Consider the following 27,582-nt stretch of genomic DNA (forward strand, 5'->3'; position numbering starts at 1 on the left):
CTACAGATGTGATAAATTCATTTGAGTAAAAAAAAAAAAGAAATATAACACACACACACACACACAAGATTTCCTTTGATAGAAAAGACATGTTACTTCTCACATCCCAAGGAGCAGTGATGCTGAGGACATGTCACAAAGCTGCCTCCGGGGATGTTCTAAATGGGTACAGTGTTATGAAATCATTTGAGGTTCCTGGCTAGCTCAGGGGTGGTAGATGGCAATTTTGACTTGGAATCTTTTTGATTTTTCTAGAATATCCTGGATGGGACCTGATAGCATGATAGCCAAGAGGACTTTTTAATTTGTTTTTAGCTTGAATTCAAGTTTACTCCATTGCGGTCATTTTGGGGTTTTTTATTTGTTTGTTTATCTTTTTAGGGCGACACCCGTGGCATATGGAAGTTTCCAGGCTAGGGGTTGAATCAGAGCTGCAGCTGCTGGCCTACACCACAGCCACAGTAATGCAGGATCCAAGCAGTGTCTGCGACCTACACCACAGCTCACGGCAATGTCAGATTCCCTACCCAATGATCGAGGACAGGGATTGAACCTGCATCCTCAAAGACACTTGTCAGGTGCATTATTGCTGAGCCACGATGGGAACTCCCTGTTGTGGTCATTTTTGGTTTGGGGCTTGATGCTGCCCCTATGTTGGGGGAACAGAGAAACACCCAGAATCAGTAAGGCCCAGTTACTTGGTTGGAGACAAAATCTCCGAGGGAGGGAGAAATGAGACCAACCTGGGGGCTCCTTAAAATGTTTCAAGTAGGAGTTTTAATCATGGCACAGTGCAAACGAACCAACTAGGAACCATGAGGTTGTGGGTTCGATCCCTGGCCTCGCTCAGTGGGTTAAGGATCCGGCATTGCTATGAGCTGTGTTCTAGGCTGCAGACATGGCTTGGATCCTGCATTGCTGTGGCTGTGGTGTAGGTCACAGACATGGCTCAGATCTGGTGTTGCTGTGGCTGTGGCGTAGGCTGGCAGCAACAGCTCCGACTGGACCCCTAGCCTGGGAACCTCCATACGCCATGGGTGTGGCTTTAAAAGGACAAAAGAAAAAAAAAATATTTCAAGTAGTTCCCGTCGGGGCTCAGCAGGTTAAGAACTTGACTAGTATCCATGAGGAGGTGGGTTCGATCCTTGGCCCCTCTCAGTGAGTTAAGGATCTGGCGTTGCTGCAAGCTGTGAGGTGAAATTTCACAGAAGTGAAATGGGAGGGCGTTGTGGTGTAGGTTGCAGGTGTGGTCAGGTCTGGTGTTGCTGTGGCTGTGGTGTAGGCCTGTGGCTGCAGCTCAGATTTGACCTGAGGGAAGCCTGGGGACTTCCATGCGCCGCATGTGCAGCCCTAAAAAGGAATATATATATTTGATAAGCAAGACATGAAAATAGGCAAGTTTCCGTTAAGACAATCCAAGATAGAGTTCCCACTGTGTTAAGAATATGACTGTGGCAGCTTAAGTTGTTGCGGAGCCTCCAGTTCCATCCCTGGCCCCGCACAGTGGGTTAAAGGATCATTAAGGGAGTTCCCTTCGTGGCTCAGTGGTTAACGAACCCAATTAGGATCCATAAGGATGCGGGTTGGATCCCTGACCTCCTTAGTGGGTTGAGGATCCGGCGTTGCTGTGAGCTGTGGTGTAGGTCACAGATGTGGCTCGGATCCTCCTTGCTGCGGCTCTGCTGTAGGCTGGTGGCTGTAGCTCTGATGCAGTCCCTAGTCTGGGAACCTCCTTATGCTGCCCTAAAACGGGCAGGAGGAGGGGGGGGGAGTCATTGGGCGGTTTGGATTCAATCCCTGGCCCAGGGACTTGGTGGCCATTAAAAACACTGAAGAATTCCTTTCTCACCTTGAAGTGAGGAAGACTTTCTGATTCAAAACGCAGATGCTCGCTGCTGTGGCTGCGGTGGGAGCTGTAGCTCCGATTAGACCCCTAGCCGGGGAACCTCCACATGCCGAGGGTGCGGCCCTAAAAAAAAACAAACAAAAAAAAAAAAAACAAATGCAGATGCTAAGAAAACAAAATATGTTTTAAATCTGAAAGCAGAGAACTCAGAAGCTTCTACATGCTTTAAAAAAAAAAAAAAGAACAGAAAGCAAATCAAAGGACAAGACACAATGACAGTGGAAAGAAAAAGGTATGACTCATGTCACTGATCAAGGGCCAGTTTCCCTCCCACAGAAAAAGCCCTTCAAAACATTATGAAAAAAAGCAACGACTGAGTAGAAAAATAGGCAAAGGTACAAACAGACCGTTGACAAGAAAGGAAACAGCCGTTACCTATAGGAAGACATGCTCAGTCTCAGAATAGAAGAAATAGAAACGAACAGTAGTCTGAAGACAATTTCACATTTATGAATTTGATTTTTAAAAATCCAAGAGCTTAAATGATAACCTCTGAAAGTTATCATGATTGTAATCGTTATCATACCCCAGAAGCCCTTCCTTTGTGGGGAAGTAGAAATTCTCACACCCTGCTGGCAGATGCATAAATTGGTTACAGCCACAAGGGTGAGAGTGTGGCCGTTTTTATCAAACCTACAAATGCATAGCCCTTTGGAGCCAGGAGACCGGACACCTCGCCTCCACCTTTACTGCGCTCCAGGATCCTGCCTTGCATGGGTCCAGCCACCAGCAGCCCTGGCCCATGACTTCCGGTTGGGTTCAGCCAATGGGGAGCCCCAAGTAAGAGAAGGGGGAGGAGCCAGTGAGGGAAATGTACCCCTCGCCCCCAGCTCCCTGCGCCGTCATCCTGAGCCAGTTCTGATGGCTTACACCGCAGCTCTTCACACAAGCCCTCACCTTCCAAATTCCAGCGTCGGCGTCTTCCCTCTGCACCTCTAGCCCAGGATGGTAACAGGCCCCATCCTCTCCTACCCCTGTTATTAAGTTTCAGATACTACATTCTTGCTTATGATTGGCCTCCACCCTGCTCACACATTTGTAAATGGTCCCTTGATTTAAATCTTCCTCAAATTATCCTAACTTGAATGGGCTGTTGCCTGCTGAAGGACTAGCCATCCTACTTCTGGGAAGCTTACTCCCTCTTAGACTTGACTTAGGCAGAATGACGCATTTCCAAGATAATCCATGGCAGAAACTGTTGGAAGCCGCTCAAATATCCATCGTAGGGACTGATGATATAAATCATGGTATATCTATAAATCAGGCTATGCAACTATTTAAAAAAAACAAGGAAATTCTCTTTGGTGCTGATGTAGAAAGATCTCTCAAATACATTTTTAAGTGGAAAAAGCACTTAAAAAGTGAAGAGCAAATGTATATGCCATTTCTGTGTTTAAAAAAAGAAAAAAGGTGGGGGAGGGAAATAAGAATGTATGTTTTTGCTTGTGCATGAAGATACTCTGAAGGACTTACCAAAAAATAAAAAATAAGGGAGTTCTCAGAGTTCCTGTCGTGGCTCAGTGGTTAACAAACCTGACTAGGATCCATGAGGACTCGGGTTTGACCCATGGCCTCGCTAAATGGGTTAAGGATCCAGTGTTGCCGTGAGCTGTGGTGTAGGTCGAAAATGTGGCTTGGATCTGGCGTTGCTATGGCTGTGGTGTAGGCCAGGAGCTACAGCTCCGATTGGAACCCCTAGCCTGGGAACCTCCATATGCCCTGGGTGTGGCCGTAAAAAGCAAAATAATATGACAATAATAATAAGGGAGTTCCCGTTGTGGCTCAGCAGGTTATAAACCCTACTAGTATCCATGAAGATGCGATTCCTGGCCTTGCTCAGTAGGTTAAGGATCTGGCATTGCCATGAGCTGTGGTGTAGGTCCCAGACACGGCTTGGATCTGGGGTTGCTGTGGCTGTGTTGTAGGCCAGCAGCTGCAGCTCCGATTCGACCCCTAGCCTGGTGTGGCCCTAAAAAATGAATCAAAATAAAGATTAAAAAATCAATAAAAAATAAAAAGTTTTCGAAAGGAAACAAGACAGTAAGACTCCTCACTATTTACTTTTTTGCATGTTTAAAAATTTGAAACCAAATGACTCTATTACTACCTGTTTAAGAGTTACATTTCAGATGTCTCCCTGACCAGGTAGGGAATTGGTCTCAGAAGCTGAGATAAAGTTGCTTGTGGAAATGGGGATCAATGGCTCAGCTCCCAGGAGGACAGAAGAAACCTGGAATCAGGAATTTCCTGCTGCTCTTTCATTGTCGTGTCTTTGCCTGTTATCTTTGCAATTTGATTAGACACTTGGGAATTTGATCCCCTCATACTGATTGCCTTTCAGATGTGAACATAAGAAAAGGACATCTAAACTAACAAAGATGCTTTTGAGCCAGAATGTCTCCGTAATCGGACCTGTCAATTTGTATCCCATGGGTAAGTGTTAACTTCTTCATCGCAGCTCCCAGTGTTGGCCGCCCAATGTCAAGAGCTAGCTGGAACTTAGGAATCTGTGTTAATGGTTTAGACTTTAAACCATTAATGATGGTTAATGATGTCTTTCTGCCCTACTGTTATCTTAGGGAAACACACAAATGAACAAAATGTGTGTTCGTAAGGCTCAGTAATGATGGGGGATAGCCTGGTTATAATTTGAATCAGAATTTCACTTAATACCCTCGTTCAATCCAGGATGGAGTTTTTTCACTCTGCTCCCATATTTGGAAAAAAGGCTAAACCCCTTGTTCCCCTCCACGTCACAAAACGGGAAAGTCATCCCTGAACTTTAGTTTCCACGCTTCATTTATTATTGATTTTTTTGTTTTGTTTTGTTTTTGTCCATAGCCCTCCTCATTTCTGCCTTTTCTTTATCTTTCGTTTGATCCTATTTCAGCATCACCGTGCATCTATTCCATAGCTCCATCCACTGGAGAGTGTATGAAAACTATACTCTCCTACCAAAAATGCCAGTCACGGAGTTCCCATCGTGGCGCAATGGAAACGAATCTACTAGGAACCATGAGGTTGCATGTTCGATCCCTGGCCTCACTCACCGAGTTAAGGATCCGGCGTTGCTGTGAGCTGTGGTGTAGGTCGCAGACACGGCTTGGATTCTGCATTGTGTCATGGCTCTGGTGTAGGCCAGCAGCTGTAGCTCTGATTAGACCCCTAGCCTGGGAACCCCCATATGCCTCGGGTGCTGCCCTGAAAAGACAAAAGACCAAAAAAAAAAAAAATACCAGTCACCATACCCTTACTTCCTAAGTCATGGGACCTCCAGGAAACAAATGAGAATCCCCACTTCTCATTACCAAGGCCTTTCTTCCTCCACCAACCTGGGTACCTCTGCCTTGGAAGTTTGTGAATTAGCAACGTTGCTTATTCATATCCTAAGAATTGTTCCAGGTAAATAACTGCTTCCCAGGACAGTCCCTCAGCCAGCTAACCCTTGTTACTAGTGTCAATTCCCAAACATCTTATTTGGGGGGGTTTTGGTTTTGTTTTGTTTTATTCTTTGTAGAGCTGCACCTGCAGCATAGGGATGTTCCCAGGCTAGGGGTCAAATTGGAGCTGTAGCTGCCAGCCTACACCACAGCCACAGCAGCGCGGGAGCCAAGCCACATCTGCCCCCTACTCCACAGCTCAGGGCAATGCCAGATCCTTAACCCACTGAGGGAGGCCAGGAATCAAACCTGTACCCCCATGGATACTAGATGGTCCTTAACCCGCTGAGCCACAACGGGAACTCCAGCAAGTGTTGTTGCTTTTCTAACCTGTTTTTTCTTCTTCCCAGTGCACATCAGCCTCGTGTTTGGTATTTCTTTTATTTTGTCTGGTAAGTGGTTTTCTTGGCTTGGTAAAATTTTGTACAAGGGTCAGAGTGTTGGACGGAGCATTTAGAAGTCAAACATGTGGGAGATTTGATTTTTGATCCCAGATCCATTGCCCATTTTGTCTGAATCTTTTTTCCTCAAATGCTTTCTCTGTAAACAAAGTCAAAATTTAGCCAATTCTAGGTTTCACATTTGTCTCACAAAACTATTATAAGAAATTAACGTTAGAGAAAAAATTTTTTTTTTTCTTTTTTGGTCACCCCATGACACATGGAGTTCCTGGGCCAGGGATCCGATCCCCGCTGCGGTTGTGACCTACATCAAGGCTGGATCCTTTAACCCACAGTGCCTGGCCAGGGTTCGAACCTGCATCCTGGTGCTACAGAGACACAGCTGAACCTGTTGCGCCACAGCAGGAACTCCTAGAGAAAATCTTCAAATCCTTTAAAAGAACATTCGACTTGGAGTTCCCATCGTGGCTCAGTGGTTAAGGGATCCGACTAGGAACCATGGGGTTGCAGGTTCCATCCCTGGCCTTGCTCAGTGGGTTAAGGATCTGGCATTGCCATGAGCTTCGGTGTAGGTTGCAGAAGCGGCTCGGATCCCGCGTTGCTGTGGCTCTGGCGTAGGCCGGTGGTGACAGCTCCAATTCAACCCCTAGCCTGGGAACCTCCATATGCCGAGGGAGCGGCCCAAGAAATAGCAAAAAGACAAAAAAATTAAAAAATAAAGAACATTCGACTCTTAATATTGTCATTAATAGAAAAATGAAGAGACACAGACAAAAGAGCATCCAGAAATAACTTCCCTTTAATCTGCATTCTCTCACCTGTTCTTTGGTACCTGGTACTGAATAAGGGAAAATATGTTTTGTTGTGGTTTTTTTTTTTTTTTTTGCTTTTTGCCATTTCTAGGGCCGCGCCCACAGTATATGGAAGTTCCCAGGCTAGGGGTCTAATCAGAGCTGTAGCCACCAACCTATGCCAGAGCTCATCAGAAGGCTGGATACACGATGAACAGTGAGGGTGTGTGGCCTTGGCCACCAAGAAGCAGAGGCCCAGATCAAACCACAGGAAGCTTAGATGATCTTTGACACTTTAGCCATTAACTATAAAAGGCAGGATGTGACAAGTACAGCTGTAAAGTCTCCTTGGCCACTGCCACTTCCTTCACACTGCACTCATCAGCTTCCCAATGTCATGGTCTGTAGAATGGGTCTATGACTAGCACCTGCTTCAGCATAGCCCTGGGGCTGAAATGACTGGGAAGGGCCAACCTGGGTACACATTCCGCCCACCCCACCTCCCAAAAAAGGGGGGAATAAGCACAGTGGGAAATTCTGAAGAGGGAAACTCGCTGTGGGCTGAGGTGGGCTGAGCCGCCTAGGGAGGGCCAGAGGAGAGGGGCATCATTGAGCTGAGAAGATGGGGTGGCTCAGGACAGGGCGGGTTATTCTGACACAGGAAGCCACTGAGAGTCGGTCATAACTGGGTGAGCCCAAATTCTGTTTATGCAATGCTGAGTTCCGGTTTCCGAAGCATGCCTGCCCCCAACAGTGTGTTGCATTTATTAATTGTATGAGTTCAATTAATCATACAATGAAGAGCTCTTCCTTCTGGGTTTCTAGGACCCCAGGGCTCTTGGGAAAGGCTTGCCTACTCGAAGTGCGGGACTCCAGATCCCAAGAGACAGGTTGGGCCGTGACCGAGATACAGCCCTGGGTTCGTGATTTTAATTTTTCTTTTCTTTTTTTCCTCCCACTCCCTTTAGATTCTACAGATGAATCTTGCACTTTAAAGATGAGATTCCGGAATTCCCAGTCAATCTTATCATGGGAATTAAAAAATCATTTGGTCGTGCCAACTCACTACACATTATGGTACACGATCATGAGGTTGGTTTGACGTTTTCATTTTCCTCTTGCTAAACGTCTCATCCTTCTGTTATGTGGGACTGGGGAAGGGGTGATCTCGTGGTAGAACTTTTCTCTCTGGCTCTCCACCCCCAATCTGGATTTTATTCAGAGCTTTGAAAGTCCAAAGGCAAAAGACCTATCTGTTTTTAATTGCATTGAATACTTGGACAACCCAAAGTTATTTTTGACAAAATGTTTGTATTTTTTTTAATATTTTTAAAATTTTAGAAGTTCCCGTCGTGGCTCAGTGGTTAAAGAATCCGACTAGGAACCATGAGGTTGCGGGTTCGATCCCTGGCCTTGCTCAGTGGGTTAAGGATCCGGCATTGCCCTGAGCTGTGGTGGAGGTCACAGACGCGGCTCAGATCCTGTGTTGTTCTGGCTCTGGTGTAGACCGGCAGCTATAGCTCTGATTAGACCCCTAGCCTGGGAACCTCCATATGCCGCAGGAGCGGCCCTAGAAAAGGCAAAAAGACAGAATAAATAAATAAATATTTTAAAATTTTTATTTATTTATTTATTTATTTTCTTCTTAGGCCACACCTACAGCATATGGAGGTTCCCAGGCTAGGGGTCCAATTGGAGCTGTATCCGCCAACCTACACCATGGCTACAGCACCGGAACTTCCGGCTCCTGTCCTCAGAAAACGCAACACTCTTTATCACCCAGACTTACTGAATTAGAGAAATCATTATGAAAAATAGATGCAAAAATTATTTTGCTTCTGAGACTCTGACTTGTAGAAATTGGCTTTGGTTAAAAATACAAACATTCTGGAGTTCCCGTCGTGGCTCAGTGGTAAAGGAACCTGACTAGTATCCATGAGGATGTGGGTTCGATCCCTGGCCTCGCTCAGTGGCACATCAGAAACCTGCCCCGCCCAGCCTAGGACAGGCTCAGGTCCAAAGTCTGCCTCCAACCAGCTGTGACCTTTGGGTACAGAGCGGTCTCTCTGGGCTAGTGCTCCTCCTTCGGGGTTGCTTCTGGGATTCATGACATAATGGATGGGACCCTCCTTGACTCTCTTCTTCCCATATCTCATAATCACCCTCCTAAGCCATGGCTTTGATCCAGTAGCCCCTTGGAGCGTCCATTTGTTGGTTGTTTGCTTGGCTCGCGGCTGTTGCCACTGCTGCTGATTGGTCCACTGGAGGCCCTCTTGTGGGTTTCTCTTTGGTACCTGCTTGTGAGTTCATGCCTGTATCAGGTGGTCACATCTATCACTACCAGGCTTTCTGGGGGTTTTTGTTTGTTTGTTTTTGTTGTTGTTCTTTTTTTTTTTTTTGCCTCTTCTAGGGCCGCACCCACGGCATATGGAGGGTCCCAGGCTACAGGTCTAATCAGAGCTGTAGCCACCAACCCACGCCAGAGCCACAGCAACACGGGATCCCAGCAACGTCTGTGACCTACACCACAGCTCATGGCAATGCCCGATCCTTAACCCACTGAGCAAGGCCAGGGATTGAACCAGCAACTTCATGGTTCCTAGTCGGATTCGTTAACCACTGCGCCATGACAGGAACTCCTACCAGCCTTTCTGAAGCTCAAGAAAGCGGCTGTCTGTGCTGTCCCCATATGGCAGAGGCTGACTTAGGACTGGACCATGTGGTCCTTCTCCCAAGAGGGGGGGGTCTCAGGGAGAGCATCCATGAGTGTCTGTGGGGGCAGGGAGATCAGGGCCCCTGCCGTGAACACCCAACAGTCACTCATTCATTTATCCAGCAAACATTAGGCGTCTACTACCTGCCAGGGGTCACCATGAACTAAAAGGCCTGCTTTCTTGGAGAAAACATTCTTCAGGTAGGCTGAGAGATCAGTGAACAAAGATATAATGGTGCAGGTGGGGGCAAATGGTACAAAGAAAAATAAAGGCAGGAAAGAGAGATCAAGAGAGAGGGCTTGCATACCAGTCAGAATGGCCAGCATTAATAAGTCTACAAATAACAAATAACAAATACTTGAGGGGGTGTGGAGAAAAGAGAAGCTTCCTGCACCATTGGTGGAATGTGCATTGGCACAACCACTATGAAAAACAGGATGGAGATACCTCAGAAAACTAAGTATAGAATTACCGTATGACCCAGCCGTCCCACTCCTGGGCATCCATCTGACAAAACTACAATTCAAAAGGATACATGCACCCGTATGTTCACGGCAGCCCTGTTCACAGTAGCCAAGACATGGAAACAACTTAAATGTCCATTGACGGATGAATGCATTAAGATTGGTACCTATACGCAATGGAATACTACTCAGCTATACAAAGACCAACTCCTGCAGCAACATGGAAGGAACTAGAGCGTCTCATATTAAGAGAAGTAAGCCAGAAAGAAAAAGACAAATACCATATGATATCACTTATTTGTGGAATCTAAAATACAGCACAGATGAGCCTATCCACAAAACAGAAACAGACTTATAGACATGAACAGACTTATGGCTGCCAAGGGGGAGAGGGGAGGGGGGGGGGTGGACTGGGAGTTTGGGGTTGGTAGCTGCATACTATTCCATTGAGAATGGATAAGCAGTGAGGTCCTGCGGTACAGCACAGGGAACTATATCCAGTCTCTCGGGATAGACCGTGATGGAAGATAGTATGAGAAAAAGAATGTATATATATATATATATATATATATATATAACCAGGTCACTTTGCTGTACAGCAGAAATGGACATAACATAGTAACTCAACTATATGTTAAGAAAGAAAATTTTTAAAGAGAAATAAGGGGAGTTCCCTTCGTAGCTCAGGGGTTAACGAATCCAACTAGGAACCATGAAGTTGCGGGTTCGATCCCTGGCCTCGCTCAGTGGGTTAAGGATCTGGCATCACCGTGAGCTGTGGTGTGGGTCGCAGACGCGGCTCGGATCTGGTGTTGCTGTGGCTGTGGTGTAGGCCAGCGGCTACAGCTCCAATTGAACCCCAAGCCTGGGAACCTCCATGTGCCGTGTGCATGGGGCCCTAGAAAAGACAAAAAAAAAAGAGAGAGAGAGAGAAATAAGGTGCTTAGGGGAGCGAGGTAAGGCACCCCATTTGCAATAAGGTGGTGACGACAGGTGATTTCACACCGTGACATTTGAGCAGAGCCAGAAAGGAATGAGGAGACAGGGTCTACAGGTCATGGATTCTCATCATGTAAGTGCTAAAGTCACCTTTTGCCATCTCTTTCCCTTTCAAAGCAAACAAGAAAATATGAAGATGGTTGAGACTTGTGCGAATATCACAAGGTCATTTTGTGACCTAACAGATGTGTGGATAAACCTGACGGAGACGTACATTCCCAGAGTGGTTGCATTCAGAGAGAACACAGCTCTGGTCACGTGCATGGGTTCTTTCTTCATGGCAACAGACAGTGAGTTCATCCCTTTTTTTTTTTTTTTTTCTTTTAACACCTACAATTGCGGCATATGGAAGTTCCTGGACCCAGGATCAAATCAGAGCTGCAGCTGCAGCCCTACGCCACAGTTAGCAGCAACGTCGGATCCTTAGCCCCCTGAGCAAGGCCAGGGCCCAAACCTACATCTTCACAGAGACAACAGTAGGGTCTTAACCCACTGAGCCACAATGGGAACTCCGGAGTTCATCTTTTGTAATCTTCATTATCATCACCAAGACGGTCATTCTTTGCGTTGCCACGAAGTAGGAAGTTCTGCAAGGGTGTTTTAGACGCAGGGCTAGGTTCACCTCCTGGCCCAGCTACTTCCTGGCTCTGTACCCATGGATTAGTTCCTTTGCCTCTCTGAGCTTCCGTTTTCTTATCTGAAAACTGGAACGATAGCCTGTCCTTTGCAGATGAGGACTCAGTGCCTGTATAAAGCAGGCATTTGGACATTCATCGCTGTTACTTTTTAAAAATTCATTTTTAATTGAGGTAGAGTTGATTGACAGCGTTGTGTTCGGGTCTGGTATAGAGTAGCTGCTGCTTTGTGCTTTCTTTCACACCTGACAGAAAGTGGGGAACGGGGTGCAGAAAGTCTGTAGGGGTTAACAACAAGATCCTGCTGTGTAGCACTGAGAACTATGTCTAGATACTTGCAATGCAGCATGACAATGGGAGACAAAATTATGTGTACATGTATGTGTAACGGGGTCCCCATGCTCTACGGTGGGGGAAAAAAATGTGTTGGGGGAAATAACAATAAAAAATAAATTAAAAAGAAAAAAGACATTAAACTCACCAAAAAAAAAAAAAAAAGCCTGTATCTGAGCTGTTACAACTCTTTGGGCCAGTGTTTTCCTAACTACTGCAGCCAGGCTCCATCACTTCTTCGGTGTCCTGATCTGCAGCCTGTTTCCAAAAGAAAGATGCGGCTTCCGCTCCCTGGAGAGGGCTGTGTGGGTGTGTACCCAAGCATGCGTGCTGAGCACAGTGATGACAGCTGAATCCCACTGGAACAAACACAGATGCTTGTAAGATTCTCTGGACTTGTGGAATTGCCTGTTTGTGTGCATGTCCACAGAGAAAAGAAAAGCCCACCCTAAAGAAGATGGTGTTCAGACCATTCAAGAATGTATATGAAAATAGTAATGATATGTAAATACCCAGATTTAGAGGAAATTCAGGGAGTGTACACAGCCTTTCTTTCTTCCTTTCTTTTCTTTCTTTTTTTTTTTTTTTTTTTAGGGGCAAACTCATGGCATATGGTAGTTCCCAGGCTAGGGGTAGAATCAGAGCTGTAGCTGCTGGTCTATGCCACAGCCACAGAATGCCAGATCCGAGCCTCATCTGCCACCTACACCACAGCTCACGGCAACACCAGATACTTAACCCACCAAGCAAGATCAGGGATCGAACCCACGTCTTCATGGAAACTGGTCAGATTTGTTACCGCTGATCCACTGTGGGAACTGCTGACACAGCCTTTCTGAGGGTGTTTGGCAGTACATATTAAAAACCTTGGCATTCCCACTGTGGAGCAGTGGGTTAAGAATCTAACTGCAGCAGTTCAGGTCACTGTGGAGGTGCAGGTTCAATCCTTGACCAGGCACCGTGGGTTGAGGGATCCAGCGTTGCCACAGGTATGGCTCAGATTCTGTCCCTGGCCTGGAAACGTCCATGTGTTGCAGATGGGGCCATAAAAATAAATACATAAATCTAAAAACCTTAACACATGCCTGCTGTAATCCAGAATCCCTTAATAATTTGTCCTAAAGAAAAGATGCCAGCCAAATGCAAAGATTGAGCTCTAAGAGTACTCATGATATGTAGATTCTGGTCAGAAAAATTAGAGCCAGTCTAAATGCTCAATAGAATGAGTCAGTTAAATGATAGGACAGAATTAGTGGGATAGAATTAGCTGTGAAAAATTATGATGGAGATCAGGGCAAGTGACTTTTTTTTTTTCTTTTTTTGCCATGTCCGTGGCATATGGACAGTAAGGCACCCTTGCCACAGCAGCGACTGGAGATGCAGCAGTGATATTGCCAGATCCTTAACCCACTAAGCCGCACAGGAACTTCTCGGGGCCAGAAAGAAATACTTTATTTTATTTATTTATTTATTTATTTTAACTTTTTCTTTTTAGAGCTGCACCTGTGGCATATGGAAGTTCCCGAGCTAGGGGTTGAATTGGAACTGCAGCTGCAGGATCAGAGCCGCATCTGCACCCTGCACTGCAGCTCATGGCAACGCCGGATCCTTAACCCACTGAGTGAGGCCAGGGAATGAACCTGCATCCTCATGGACTCTAGTCAGGTTCTTAACCTCTTAACCCACTGAGCTATAATGGGAACTCCCAGGAAAGCAATATTTTAGACTCTGTGGGCCATATATGGTCCCTGACATATATCCTTCTTCATTTGTTTACAGCCCTTTCAAAAATAAAAACCATTCTGAACCCGCAGGCTATGCAAAATCTAACCCACAGATCATACTTTGCCAGTTCTTTTTAGTTTGTTTTTGTTTGTTTTTGTTTTTGCCTTTTGAGAGCCGCAGCGGTGGCATATGGATGTTCCCAGGCTAGGGGTCAAACTGGAACTGTAGCTGCCGGCCCACGCCAGAGCCACAGCAACATTCAGATCCGAGCCTCGCCTGCGACCTACACCACAGCTCACGGCAACACCGGATCCTTAACCCACTGAGCGAGGCCAGGGATCGAACCTGCGTCCTCATGGATGCTCGTCAGATTTGTTTCTGCTGAGCCACGATGGGAACTCCATAGTTGGGCAGTTCTTAATGTAGATAAACTTGCATTAATATGTTTATTAGTTAAGTGAAGACATATATCACGCAAAACAATGTGCAAATGATTTGATTTGAGATGCGTGTGTATGTGTGTTCACGATAGTTTAGTTTATATACGTGTGTATAGATCTACACACATACAGCATCGGCAAAGATGATTAACCCCATTCAAGGACAATTGCCTCTCTGTATTTTCTGCTGCTTCTGCAGTGGTTATGTATTATTATATGAAAAGAAATCATTTTCACTCTTTTTTTTTCTTTTTCTTTTTGGCTGCACCCCTGATACCTGGTCGTTCCCGGGCCAGGGATCAAATCCAAGTTGCAGCTTTGACCTAAGCTTCAGATCCTTAACCCTCTTCGCCACCATGGGAACTCCTATTCTCACCCTTATGAATAGAATTTTCACACTTGTATTTCGAATACAACCTGAAAATTGACAAAGTACTGACTTTCACCCCCAAATCTGTCCTCCATTTCTTGTGGTAAGAGTAGACACACCACTATACTTTTATCATTCTCAGTTTTTCACCAGTAAAAAAATATATATAACCCATACCTCAGCAAGGGCCACAACAATTAAAAAGAAGACAGCTTTGGAGTTCCTGTTGTGGCTGAGCAGGTTAAGAATCCGACTAGGATCCTTGAGGATGCAGGTTCGATCCCTGGCCCCACTCACTGGGTTAAGGATCCAGCATTGCCATGAACTATGGTAGAGGTCGCAGACACAGCTCAGATCCAGCGTTGCTGTGGCTGTGGTGAAGGCTGGCAGCTGCAGCTCCAATTTGACCCCTAGCCCAGGAACTTCCATATGCCACGGGTGCGGCCCATTAAAAAAAAAAAAGAAAGAAAGAAAAAGCTTTTGTAAAGAGGTCTGGTTGTATCATGACAATGGAAACATTGCCATCTTGCTGTCATTGACTGACCTTGGGTTTGTTTGTTTTTTAAGCAGTGTCTTTGGACCCCCCAGACTTTGAGGTTGCTGGTTTCACAGACCACATCAGTGTGAATGTGAACTTTCAGTCTGTTGTTTCCAAGACACTTAATGAGGAAGAATTACAGTTTTACTTAGTACAAGTCATCGAAAAGCCATCCGGGGGGATGGAGAAGAAGGTAAGTAGCCCAAACAGTTCCGAGTCCAGTTCTGACAGTGAATACATTGGGCGATCTTAGAAAAAAAAAAAAAAAGACATCTGGAATAATTTGAATAATTAAAACTGAAGGGTCGCTGGGAATTCCCTGGTGGCGCAGCAGGTTAAGGATCCGGCATTGTCACTGCTGTGGCTCGGGTCACAGCTGTGGCAGGAGTTCGATCCTTGGCCCAGGAACTTTTGCATGCCTCAGGTGCAGCCACCCCCTAAAAATGAAGGGTGTGGGCTTCACTGTGGTTTGACACTGAAGGAAAGAAGTCTCCAGAGTTTTCTATAAAGGGAAGAAGAGGGATGCCATGGTAGCTGGAGGGACAGTGGCGTCAAGGGAGGGGCTTTAAAAAAAATTATTGAAATATAGTTGATTTACAATGCTGTGTAAACTTCTACTGGACAGCAAAGTGATTCAGTTATATATACATGTATATATAGTATTATTCCTATTCCTTTCCATTATGGTTTGTCACAGGATCTTGACTATAGGCTCCTGTGCTATACAGTGGGACCTTGCTGTTTATCCATCCCATATGTATTTTTTTTTTTTTATTTCTTGCTTTTTAGGGATGCACCTGCGGCATATGGAGGTTCCCAGGCCAAGGGTCGAATTGGAGCTACAGCTGCCAGCCTGCACCACAGCCACAGCCATGTGGAATCTGAGCCACATCTGTGACCTACACCCCAGCTCATGGCAATGCTGGATCCTTAATCCACTGAGTGAAGCCAGGGATCGAACCAACAACCTCATCGTTCCTAGGTGGAGTCCTTTCTGCTGCACCACAATGGAAACTCCTCCATCCCATATGTATTAGTTTGCCTCTGCTTAAGATGGGAGCAATAAGGGAGTTCCCTTTGTGGCTCAAGGGTAATGAACCCGACTAATATCGATGAGGATGTGTTTGATCCCTGGCCTCACTCAGTGGGTTAGGATCTGGTGTTGCTGTGAGCTCTGGTGTAGGTCCAAGATTTGGCTCGGATCTGGTGTTGCTGTGAGCTGTGGTGTAGGTCCAAGATTTGGCTCGGATCTGGTGTTGCTGTGGCTGTGGCTGCAGCTCCAATTCAGTCCTCAGCCCCTAGCCTGGGAACTTCCCTATGCTGCAGGTGTGACCCTAAAAAGCAAAAAAAAAAAAAAAAAAAAGAACAACAACAACAAAATAACAAAAAAAAGATGGGTACAATGACAACATGTTCATATGCAAAGGGAAAATGTTGGTGAGGGGGTGGGTGCTGGAACAGCATCCTGGAGGAGATGAGAGGTGACAGAAAATCATGGGCATGAGAAGAGGTTGCCCTTGGCTGGGAGCTGGACCAACATGAGTCACAGTTGGGAGAGGGCACAGAGTCCCAGGGCAGAGAGGCAGGGTGCCTCCTTTCGGCCACCCACCCGAAACAGGAAGCAAGCATTGCTGACTTGAGATCACATTTGACCATCTCAGGTGTGCAGCACAGACAGATGTTCTGATTCTCAACTACCGCTTCTCAGTTTCCCGTAGAGGCGAGAGCCTGCCCACCCTTCTGCTTCTGTCCCTTTTTGTCTTAATCGCGTGTTTCCCACGCAAGATCTTTTCATTTGTTGGGAAGTGTTAAAAAATAACTTCTCCTCCTTCCCAATTGAAACTTATAGAAAAAAAAAATATTACAGAAGGCTGTATTTGACCTGCTACAAATCCTAATCTATAAAACTACGGGCAAGCATGTACTTGGAAAACTACTCAGCGTTACACAGAAGTTATTCTTCATGAAAGAACCTTCATTTCATCTCTTCGATGGAGAAGGAGCTAGGGATGAAGAGGCAAAGTATTTTTAGGGAGAAGACCTCGCCAGACATCAGCCTCAGTTCTGCCGCAGACAAGCTGTGTGGCTTTGAGGAGGTTACTTAACCACTCTGGGCTGCAGTTACCTCATCTGGAGAAGGAGCATAGCACCAACTTTGCAGACTCTTGCTAATCAAATAAGTTAATATATATAAAAGCACTTTCTGGAGTGTAGACACAGATCATTAATGAAATAGGATAATCTTATTTTCTTATTTTTGCGGAGATGATCTTACTGCAGGATAAGCTTGTCTTGCCAAAATGACATCATGGAGATAGTTTTGCCTCATTGGGAGTTTTCCACCTCATTTGTAAAAGGAAGTTGATAGGCTAGATTTCATGGTTTAAATAATGCGCATGTGCATGTGTGTGTGTGTGGGGGGTGTTTATAGGTACAGTCATACAAGTGATAGATTGCTTGCCCTGAGTGACTTATAAATACTTTTTCTTGCAAAGCCTATGATATTTCTAACCCTGTTTAAGATTCGAAGACAAATCCCCAAAGACAGTCTAAATGCTTTGCCTCTAAATGGTATTCTTCACTCAAAAGTCTTCCTGATGTTTTGCTCCTTTTTACAGCATAAACCCCGAATAAAGGGAAACATCACTGAAAATTTCAATTATGTCATCGACAAGTTAATTCCAAACACAAACTACTGTGTCTCTGTCTATTTTGAGCCTAAAGACCAGAATAAAATCAATAGATCACCCTTAAAATGTACCTTCATTCAACGGGAATCAGGTATGACAGTTTTTGAAAATGCATATCTTGCTTTTCCTCCGTTTAATGAGTTTTCAGTGTTCTGGGCCACTAAAGGTATTTCTTCCAACAAAGGCACATCCCAGAGATGTTTTTGTCAGGCTCGCCCACCTGGTAGAGTCCCTTTCATGTTGCCCCACCATGGGGACAATCAGGTAACTTCCTTGATAAAGTCACAAGTTCTCCTGCCGTGGAAACGCTTTTATCTCAGGGACCCAGGATCACGGTCAGTTGTGTGTGCCCTTAGCTTGGCCATTATTCAAGCCAAGAGCTGGAGGAGGCTGGGTGGCTGAAGCAGCGGCAGAGGTATCAAAGGGTGGAGTGATGGATGCGGTGAGGTTCGTAGATGTGGGCTGGCTCTCAGGAAAAGTGGCTGTAGCTCACAGATGAAAAGGAAACTTGTCAGGACAGATGACGCTGAAAAGCCTTTCTGTTGCCAAGGCAACTCAACCGTAAACAGCGTGCTCCCTGAGCCTTCCTCCGAAGGGAGGAATTGGCAGCAAAAGCAATCAGGCTACGGAACATCTACTGCTGATTATTTTCTCGAGAAGGCCCTGGGTCTCCAAATGTTTTACCACAGGTGAAAATCCACAAAGATGGCCCCCAAAGAAGCCTTTCTGAATTTTCCAACCCCAGTGAAAACTTCTTGAATGTTCTGATCTACCAGAGGAAAAGAAAGTGAGACTTAGAAGGAGGTGGCTGAGTGCTATGGCTCATTTGCGGTTGAGGTGAGGGCCACTAACCTGTGCCTGACACATCAAGGTGCCCAGCGTTTGTTATAACTTCAGGCAGTGTCATTTGTCACAGGCAAATGACACAGAGATCAATTTTAAAGGAAAAAGTATCTCAAGGCTTTAGCTTCAGTCATTTTTATGTCAGTTAAATGTGGGCAAATCTACAACTCCATGTAGATTCTTTATACCGGGGGTTCCCATCATGGCGCAGCAGAAGCGAATCCGACTAGGAACCATGAGGTTTCGAGTTCAATCCCTGGCCTCGGTCAGTGGGTTAAAGATCAGGGGTTACTGTGGGCTGTGCGGTAGGTCACAGATGAGGCTCAGATCCTGTGTTACTGTGGCTGTGGCGTAGGCCAGCAGCTATAGCTCCGACTGGACCCTCAGCCTAGGAACCTCCATATGCCATGAGTGCAGGCCTAAAAAGCAAAAATAAATAAATAAATAAATAAAGATTCTTTATACCTATACAAAAATGTAAATCCAAAACAAATTAACATATTTGTGTTCTAACACTGGTTCTCGACATCAACCAGGGGTCCAGAGATTCAATTCAGTTCTTTTTTTTTTTTTTTTAAAGTTTTATTGAGGTGTAGTTAATTTACAGGGCTGTGATCATTTCTGCTATACGATAAAGTGACCCAATCATACATTTACGCATATCTATTCTCTCTCAGATTCTTTTCCCATGGAGATTATCACAGAATTCTAGGTAGCATGCTCTGTGTGATACAGCAGGTCCCCTTTTGCCTCATTCCATAGACCACAGTGTGCATATGCCAATCCCAAATCTCCAGTCCATTCCTCCCCTCCCACCTGTCCTCTTTGGTAACCATAAAGTTTTCAAAGTCTGTGAGTCTGTTTCCATTCTGCAAATAAGTTCGTTTGTGTCTTTTTTTTTTTTTTTTAGATTCCACGTATCAGTGATATCATATGATATTTGTCTTTCACTGTCTGGTTGACTTCACTAGTATGAGAGTCTCTAGGTCCATCCATGTTACTGCAAATGGCATTATTTCATTCTTTTTTATGGCTGAGTAATATTCCATTGTATACATGTACTATATCTTCTCTATCCATTCCTCTGGGGGTGGGCATTTAGGTGGCTTCCATGTCTTGGCTATTGTAAATAGTGCTGCAATGAACAATGGGGTGCCTGTATCTTTTTTGAATTATGGTTTTCTCTGGATAGAGGCTCAGGAGTAGGATTGCTGGATGGTATGTTAGTTTTATTTTTTGATTCAGTTCTGATACTAACTACTGGGAGGTGACACAGGTTAAGGGGCTCAGTCCCACAAGACTGCTCCACTGCAGATGCCCGCTGCCAGTCCTAGGTCCCCAGGCTACCCACACTTCTGTCTGACCTGGCTACAAATGCAGAGGTTCCTGGATTTAATAATTCACTACAATGACTCACAGAACTCAGGAAAATGCTCTGCTTATGATTACCCTTTGATTATAAAGGATACAAATGAGCATCCCAATGAAGAGACACATAGTCTGAAAGCTTCCAAGTGCAGGAGCTTCTGTGCTTTCAGAGTCAGGATCCACCACCCTCCCTGTACTTTGATAGGTTCACTGATCAGAATCTCCCCAAGCCTTGCCGTCCAGAGTTTTTACTGAGTTTCATTACGTAGGCGTGATTAATTAAATCATTGGCCATTGGTGATTAAGTCAATCCCCAGCCTCTCTCCCCTCCCTAGAGGTCAGGGGTAGGGCCAGAAATTCCAGAAGTTCAGCTCATTCATGTAAACGCAGATAGGGTCCCCCAAAGACACTGAGGAAATTCTGAGGGCTTTTGAGATTCTGTGCCAAGAACCAAGGACAAAGGCCAGATTTTATTACCAATATAATCCCATGATCTTATAAACAAACAGAACTGTAAAACCAGTTGAATGGAGCAATGATTTCCCCTCTGCTCACAGAATACTCCTGTACTCCGGATGTGGGGAGGTGTTTTACCACCCCAAATTCTTCTTCTATCTCGGCTCGGTGTCCTGCAATTTAACTCATGTCTGACACTATCTGCCTGGAGACAGCATCAGATCCCACAAGCCTGCCCCTCTCCGCGCCTAGCTTCACGTGCCAGTTGCAGGTTCAAGTTGTCACGTGGACTCTGACCAACCAGCCAGAAATCAGATTCCCACAAACCCTTCCTCAGCTCTGATAATTTGCTAGAAGGGCTCACAGAACTTGGGAAAATGGTTTACTTACTAGATTCTTGGTTTATTAGAAAAGGTTACAACTCAGGGATCCAGCATTGCCTTGAGCTGTGGTCAGGTCACAGGTGTGGCTTGGATTCCAAGTTGCTGTGGCTATAGTGTAGGCGGGCAGCAGCGGCACCGATTCGACCCCTAGCCTGGGAACTTGCACATGCTGCAGATGTGGCCCTGAAAAGCAAAAAATAAAAATAAAAAAAAATAATAAAAAAAAGAAAGAATAAAGAAAAGGTTACAACTCAGGAATAGCCAAAAGGAAGAGATTCAGAGGGCAAGGTAGTTGGGGAGGGGGGGCCTTGGACCTCTATGTCCTTTCTGGGCATTCTCCCTGTTCAACTTGGAAGCTCTCTGAACCCTATCATTTTGGGGTTTTATGGAGGCTTCATTACTTAGACATGACCAATTAAATCCTTGGCCATTGGTGATTTCTTCTCCAGTTCCTTTCCCCTCCCTAAAGATCAAGGGGGTTGGGCTGAAAGTTTAAACCCTCTAAATCTCCAGGTTGGTTCCCCTGGCAACTGCCCCCTCCTCCCCCACCCCCCCACCCCCGCCGTGGGGGGCTTTCCAAAAGTCACCTGGTTAACAGAAACCAAGTGAGGTTGAAAGGGACTTGTTATGAATAACCAAAAAGGCTTCTTTCACTTTCTTTGCTCTTATCACAGGCAATTCCAAGGGTTTCAGAATTGAGGACAAAGGCCCCACTTCTGTATATCTTATTATAAGTCAGAATGTCACAGGAGTAAAAACTCAGATGAGTAGTATAACATGACAGATACTGGTTTGCTCAAACTCAGTCTGCCCTGTTTCTCTATTTCACCTCCAAAAAAATAGTCAGGCCACAGACAGCATGCTGTCCCATCACTGCCTATTTCCCTGAGCAAATCATTGTATATCGTCAGCCTCCATCCTTTTATCATTACCCCAAATCATTAAAGTACAGCCTCTCTCCCCAAATATTTCATGTCCCAATGCTTGTCTGAAACTTTAGGAACTAGATGGCCTCGTCACTGTCCAAACTGGCCATGCGAACCACCCCCAACTAGCCAAATGTAGGCACCAGATAGGTTTTGATGGTGAGGGATTCTAGAAGGATGACCTAGGACCAGAGTTAACTTACCGGGACTCAGCAGTGAACACATCTTAAGGCAGTACTGATCTGGGAGGATTTAGTCCAGAGATCTACAGAAATGCCTTCCCTTTGGTCAAACCTTACATGAATTGGTTGGCATTTTTTTCAGTAAGGTCCTAAGGGACCTTTTCACAGACCTTTATTGGGGGTCTACTATGTGCCAGATTCTCTTCTTGATACTAGGGATAACACAGTGAATAAAACATGAAAATTCCTGACCTTGGGAGTTCCCGTCGTGGTTCAGTGGTTAACGAGTCCGACTAGGAACCATGAGGTTGTGGGTTCGATCCCTGGCCTTGCTCAGTGGGTTAAGGATCCGGCATTGCCATGAGCTGTGGTGTAGGTTGCAGACGTGGCTCGGATCCCAAGTTGCTGTGGCTCTGGTGTCGGCCAGCGGCTAAAGCTCTGATTCGACCCCTAGCCTGGGAACCTCCATATGCCATGGGAGCTGCCCAAGAAATGGAAAAAGACCAACAAAAAAACCCAAAAAGATAAAAAGAAAATTCCTGACCTTACGGAGCTTACATTGTAATAGAGAGAGATAGGAAAACAAGATTAAAAAGTATGTAGGATATTAAGTGATGATAAATGCTATGGGGAAAAAAAATAAGCAGGGAGTGGGGGAGGGGCAGTGTTAGGTAGAGGACAGCAGGTCTCTTTTAAATAGGGTGGCATCTTGTTTTTATTTCCTAGAAGCAGAGCCTAAAACTGAAATTCTAGTTCAAGTGATTCACTGGGGCATGAAGAGGGGTGGGGTTGGAATCCCATGACGTCATTGCTCCTCCAAAGCAATCACTTTGGTTCACAGTGTCCTTTTCAGGGATGTAAATTCTACACATGTAAGATTTTCCATTATAAAGCTGTGCCTTTAAGGCTAGATCTGATTGTAGAACTGCCATTGACATGACAAGCCTTCCTTCAGTCTGGTGGGAATGAGCATGGGTTTGTGAATCTTCTTCCACCTAAGATCGCAGATCTTCACTGAATTTCTTTCTGTTCATTCTTTAGTCCTCTGAAAGACTTTTAAAATAAATGATCCAGAGTTCCTGCTGTGGTTCGCTGGGTTAAGGACCCAGCGTTGTCTCTGCAGAGGCGCGGACACGATCCCTGTCCAGGGAACTTCTACATGCCATGTGCGCAGCCAAAACGTAGATAGATAGATGATAGACAGACAGACATGTAGATAGATAGATGGACAGACAGACAGATAGACAGGTAGATATATAGACAGACAGATAGGTAATAGGCGGACAGGTAGACAGATGATAGATAGACAGACAGACAGATAGATGATAGACAGGTAGATAGGTAGATAAATAGTTGGATAGAAGATAGATCAACAGACAGACAGACGGACAGACAGGTAGATAGATGATTGATAGACAGACAGACAGACATGTAGATAGATAGATGATAGACAGACAGGTAGATAGATATATAGACATACAGATAGACATGTAGAAAGACAGATAGACAGACAGACAGACATGTAGATAGATGATAGACAGGTAGATAGATGATAGATAGATAGGCATGTAGATAGATAGATGGACAGACAGACAGACAGGTAGATATATAGACAGACAGATAATAGATAGGCAGACAGGTAGACAGATGATAGACAGACAGACAGAAAGATAGATGATAGACAGATAGATGATTGGTAGACAAATTAAACATATCATCCATCTTTCCTTTTCTCTCTCCTCTATTGCCTGAGGCTGTGGTTTTAGGATTCATATTAATAAAAAGTCTTTCTGGAAATTTAAGAGAACCTTAGTTACATAATGATTGATTTCTTCTCAGTCCATTTGGACTCATGGAAAAAAAGCTATCTTCATTCAAAAATTGAAATGTTCCAAAAGTAATTTTGGTGAGAAACTACAGGAGAACTCCTAATAGGACATAGCAACTTTGCACAGCCCTGCTTTTTGGTCCTGGTGTGGCCCAAGGTCAGCCTCGAAGTGACCCAGTTGTTTTATCCAAACTGCCTTTTTTCCATTCTTTCCTATCTGTGGTGCATGCTAACAAGCACTGGAGACCTGGCTAGTGTGACTCAGAAACGGGTTGGGTTGTTTTTTTATTTTTATTTTTTAGTATTTATTTATTTATTTATTTATTTTTGTCTTTTTGCCATTTCTTGGGCCACTCCTGCGGCATATGGAGATTCCCAGGTTAGGGGGTCGAATCAGAGCTGTAGCCGCTGGCCTACACCAGAGCCACAGCAACACAGAATCCAAGCCGCCTCTGCAACCTATACCATAGCTCACGGCAATGCCGGATCCTTAACCCCCTGAGCAAGGCCAGGGATGGAACCCGCAACCTCATGGTTCCTAGTCGGATTCGTTAACCGCTGCGCCACGACGGGAACTCCTTTTTAATTTTGATAATTTACATTTCAATGGTCACACGTGGTTAATGGCTACCATCTTAGACACTGCAGTCATAGGATATAATTACCAACTAGACGAAGTTTTTACTTTCAAAAACTGAATCTATTGTTTTCACCATTTTTTTAAATATGTATATGTGGATGACTTTCCATTCTTTCGTATTTAACAATAGTTTTTCCAATTTTTGCTCCCTTGATAAACCCCTCGACCACCTGATCAGTGCTCATTTATTCCCAACTGCAATTGTTTATTGGATTTGCTTTGAAATAAAGCCCTTTAATTTTTCATCAACAGAGTCGTCAGAATCTACCAAACTAGGAGGAATAATTACTCTGTTTGTAATAGCTGCTGTCTTCATAAGCACCATAGTGACACTGAAACGGATTGGTTATATATGCTTAAGAAATGATTTCCCCAAAGTTTTGGTATGTAGCATTTTTTTTAATTCTCTTTATTTTTCATTTTACTTAGGAATATTTATTATATGCTTAAGTATTTTGCAGAAGAAAACCCCATTTTCTCAAAACAACAAGGTGTTGGGGTTCCCTTGTGGTGCACAGGATCTGACATTGTCACTGCAGCGGCTCTGGTTGCTGCTGTGATGCAGATTCGATCCCTGGTGTAGGAATTTCCATATGTCTTGGGTGTGCCCCCCCCCCAAAAAAAAGGTTATTTAATCACTGGGTTCTTTTCTATTCCTAAAAACACATCTTTTGCATTTTATGCTTTGTCCACATATGATTTTCAATAATCACATAGTGTTCCAGTGTTATTAATATATCTTTGGTCCCTTAATCGTTTCCTAGCTGTACAGCATTTGGATTGATTTCTTTTTTATTTCTTTTCTTTCTTCGGCCATTGTGAATAATGCAGTAAACATTTTGATACGGATTATTTTCTTAGTTTGAATTATTTCAGTGGGATATATACACAAAGTGAATTTATCTTCAATAAAGACATAAAGGGAGTTCCTGTCATGGCTCAGTGGTTAACGAATCCGACTAGGAACCATGAGCTTGCAGATTCAATCCCTGGCCTCGCTCAGTGGGTTAAGGATCCAGTGTTGCCCGTGAGCTGTGGTGTAGGTTGCAGACACGGCTGGGATTCTGCGTTGCTGTGGCTCTGGCATCGTAGGCCAGTGGCTACAGCTCTGATTTGACCCCTAGCCTAGGAACCTCCATATGCCACAGGTGCAGCCCTAGAAAAGACAAAAATAAATAAATAGTAGGCATAAAGAATTAATTGATAATGCTAGTGTCAACACAGAGGTGTACACATTTCTTCAAAGTTCTGCTGATATTAATCATTTTTTACTACTTTTGTTTGTTTATCATAGTATAACAGACCTCAGCATTGCTCCTATTTGTGTTTTTGTGTTTTTTGTTTCTTGTTTTTTGTCTTGTGTCCTTTTAGGGCTGCACCCGCAGCATATGGAGGTTCCCAGGCTAGAGGTCTAATCAGAGCTGTAGCCGCTGGCCTACACCAAAGCCACAGCAACGCCACATCCGAGCCTCATCTTCGACCTACACCACAGCTCACAGCAACGCCAGATCCTTAACCCACTGAGTGGGTGCAGGGATAGAACCTGAAACCTCATGGTTCCTAGTCGGATTCATTTCCGCTGCGCCAAGATGGGAACTCCCTGTGTTAATTATTAGTGAAACCAGCCACTTTGTGCTTTCTCTGTGCTTCCTGGGGTGTATTATTCCTGCTCAGGGCCTTTAATCTCAGCCAAGTCTGGGTATTGATCTTACATATCTCTAAAACCTCCTCATATGTTTTGGTTCACCCCATCATTTTTCATTTTCTCTTGCCCATTGCCTTCTTTCAACATTAGTTTTATAATTTTTTCATTCAGAAATTTGTTTTTCTATGTTTGAGCTCATTTGCCTTCTTCCAATTTTTTCTTTTCTTTTTATGGCTGCACCTGCATGATAGGCAAGTTCTTGGGACAGGGATTGAGTCCTAGCCACAGCTGCAGCCTACTACAAAGCTGCAGAAACACCAGATCCTTTAACCCACTGCACCAGGCCCAAGGGTCAAATCTTTGTCTCCACAGCAACCCAAGCCACTGCAGTTGGATTCTTTGCTTTTTAGGGCTGCACCTGCAGCACACGGAGGTTCCCAGGCTAGGGGCTGAATCAGAGCTGCAACTGAGGCCTACACCACAGCCACAGCCACGCCAGATCCCAGCCACATCTGTAACCTATGCTGCAGCTTGCAGCAACACCAGGGCCTTGACCCACTGAGCCAGGCCAGGGAGTGAACCCAAATCCTCACAGAGATTCCATTGGGTTCTTAATCTGCCAAGCCGCAGTGGAAACTTGACAGTCGGATTCTTAACCCACTGTGCCACAGCAGGAACCCCTTCTTCTAATTTTTTAATGGTCCTAAATAAATATCCCTCCACAGGTGATAAAAGTGTAGTATTCTTTTTATGTTTTTTTTAATTCTTTTAATTCTTTCTTTAAAACTTTTTTAGTTGAAGTACAATTTTGTTTGTTTTTGTCTTTTTGCCTTTTCTAGGGCTGTACCCACGACATATGGAGGTTCCCAGGCTAGGGGTTGAATCGGAGCTGTAGTCGCCAGCCTACACCACAGCTCACGGCAACGCCGGATCCTTAACCCACTGAGCAAGGCCAGGGATCGAACCCTCAACCTCATGGTTCCTAGTCGGATTCGTTAACCACTGCGCCATGACGGGAACTCCTGAAGTACAGTTAATTTACAGCGTTGTCTTAGTTTCAAGTGTACAGCAAAGTGATTCAGTCTACATGTATAAATATTCTTTTTCAGATTCTTTTCTGTTACAGGTTATTACAAGATATTAGGTATAGTTTCCTGTGCTGTACAGTAGGTCCTTGTTGTTTACCTATTTAATATACAGTAGAGTGTGTATATATTAATCTTGCCAAACTCCTAATTTATCTTTCCCATCCTCCACTACTCCCTTTGGTAACAGGAAGTTTGTTTTCTATGTCTGTGAGTCTGTTTCTGTTTTGTGAATGAGTTCATTTGTATCCCTTTTTTAGATTCCAGAAATAAGCGATAGCATATGACGCTTATCTTTCTCGCTGACTTGCTTCTCTTAATTTGATCATCTCTAGGTCCACCCATGTTGCTGCAGATGGCCTTGCATTGTTTCATTCTTTTCCAGGGCTGACGTACTGTTCTTTTTCTTGTTGTTCTTCTTGGTTCAGGTTGGGTTGGGGAGGGATTTGGGGGGGGTGAGGGGGCTTTTGGAGTCTTTGAACCTGGCCCCCGGCTGTGGTTTATGAGATGTAAATGCCTCTGGGCTGGATTTCATCCACAAGGGTCCCGGTCTTGCAAGAATGGTTGGTTCTTATCTATCCATTTACCTGTGTATCTTTAACATGTGTTCTTTTTTTTGGGGGGGGGGGGGTCTTTTATGTTAGTGTTTCATTGCTGGCTTTATTTTCAGCTTTCACTCCCAACTCTTCTGTTGGCCATGCATTGCTTTAGCCTTGAACTTTTAGGTAAATCCCTCGCCAGCTCATAGCTCTCGTGCAGCCTTGAGCTACAAAGGCCCCA

At 44.7% G+C, this 27,582-nt stretch overlaps 1 protein-coding gene across 3 annotated transcripts in view; it reads left to right on the forward strand.

The window, feature by feature from the left end:
* Positions 1-27,582, forward strand: part of IFNAR2 (interferon alpha and beta receptor subunit 2) — a 49,987-nt gene that overhangs the window by 16,574 nt on the left and 5,831 nt on the right. The window contains exons 2-8 of one of the 3 annotated variants that reach the window (XM_047795604.1): positions 4,248-4,339; positions 5,697-5,738; positions 7,507-7,630; positions 10,833-11,005; positions 14,786-14,949; positions 17,375-17,537; positions 24,325-24,455. In XM_047795604.1, coding sequence (XP_047651560.1) covers positions 4,285-4,339; positions 5,697-5,738; positions 7,507-7,630; positions 10,833-11,005; positions 14,786-14,949; positions 17,375-17,537; positions 24,325-24,455 — 852 coding nt within the window. In that variant the 5' untranslated portion in view covers positions 4,248-4,284. The remainder of the gene's footprint in view (positions 1-4,247; positions 4,340-5,696; positions 5,739-7,506; positions 7,631-10,832; positions 11,006-14,785; positions 14,950-17,374; positions 17,538-24,324; positions 24,456-27,582) is intronic. The other 2 variants (XM_047795611.1, XM_047795621.1) reach the window with 2 other exon arrangements.

The sequence above is a fragment of the Phacochoerus africanus genome, chromosome 1, assembly GCF_016906955.1.
Source record: "Phacochoerus africanus isolate WHEZ1 chromosome 1, ROS_Pafr_v1, whole genome shotgun sequence".
In the NCBI taxonomy this organism is placed as follows: Eukaryota; Metazoa; Chordata; class Mammalia; order Artiodactyla; family Suidae; genus Phacochoerus; species Phacochoerus africanus.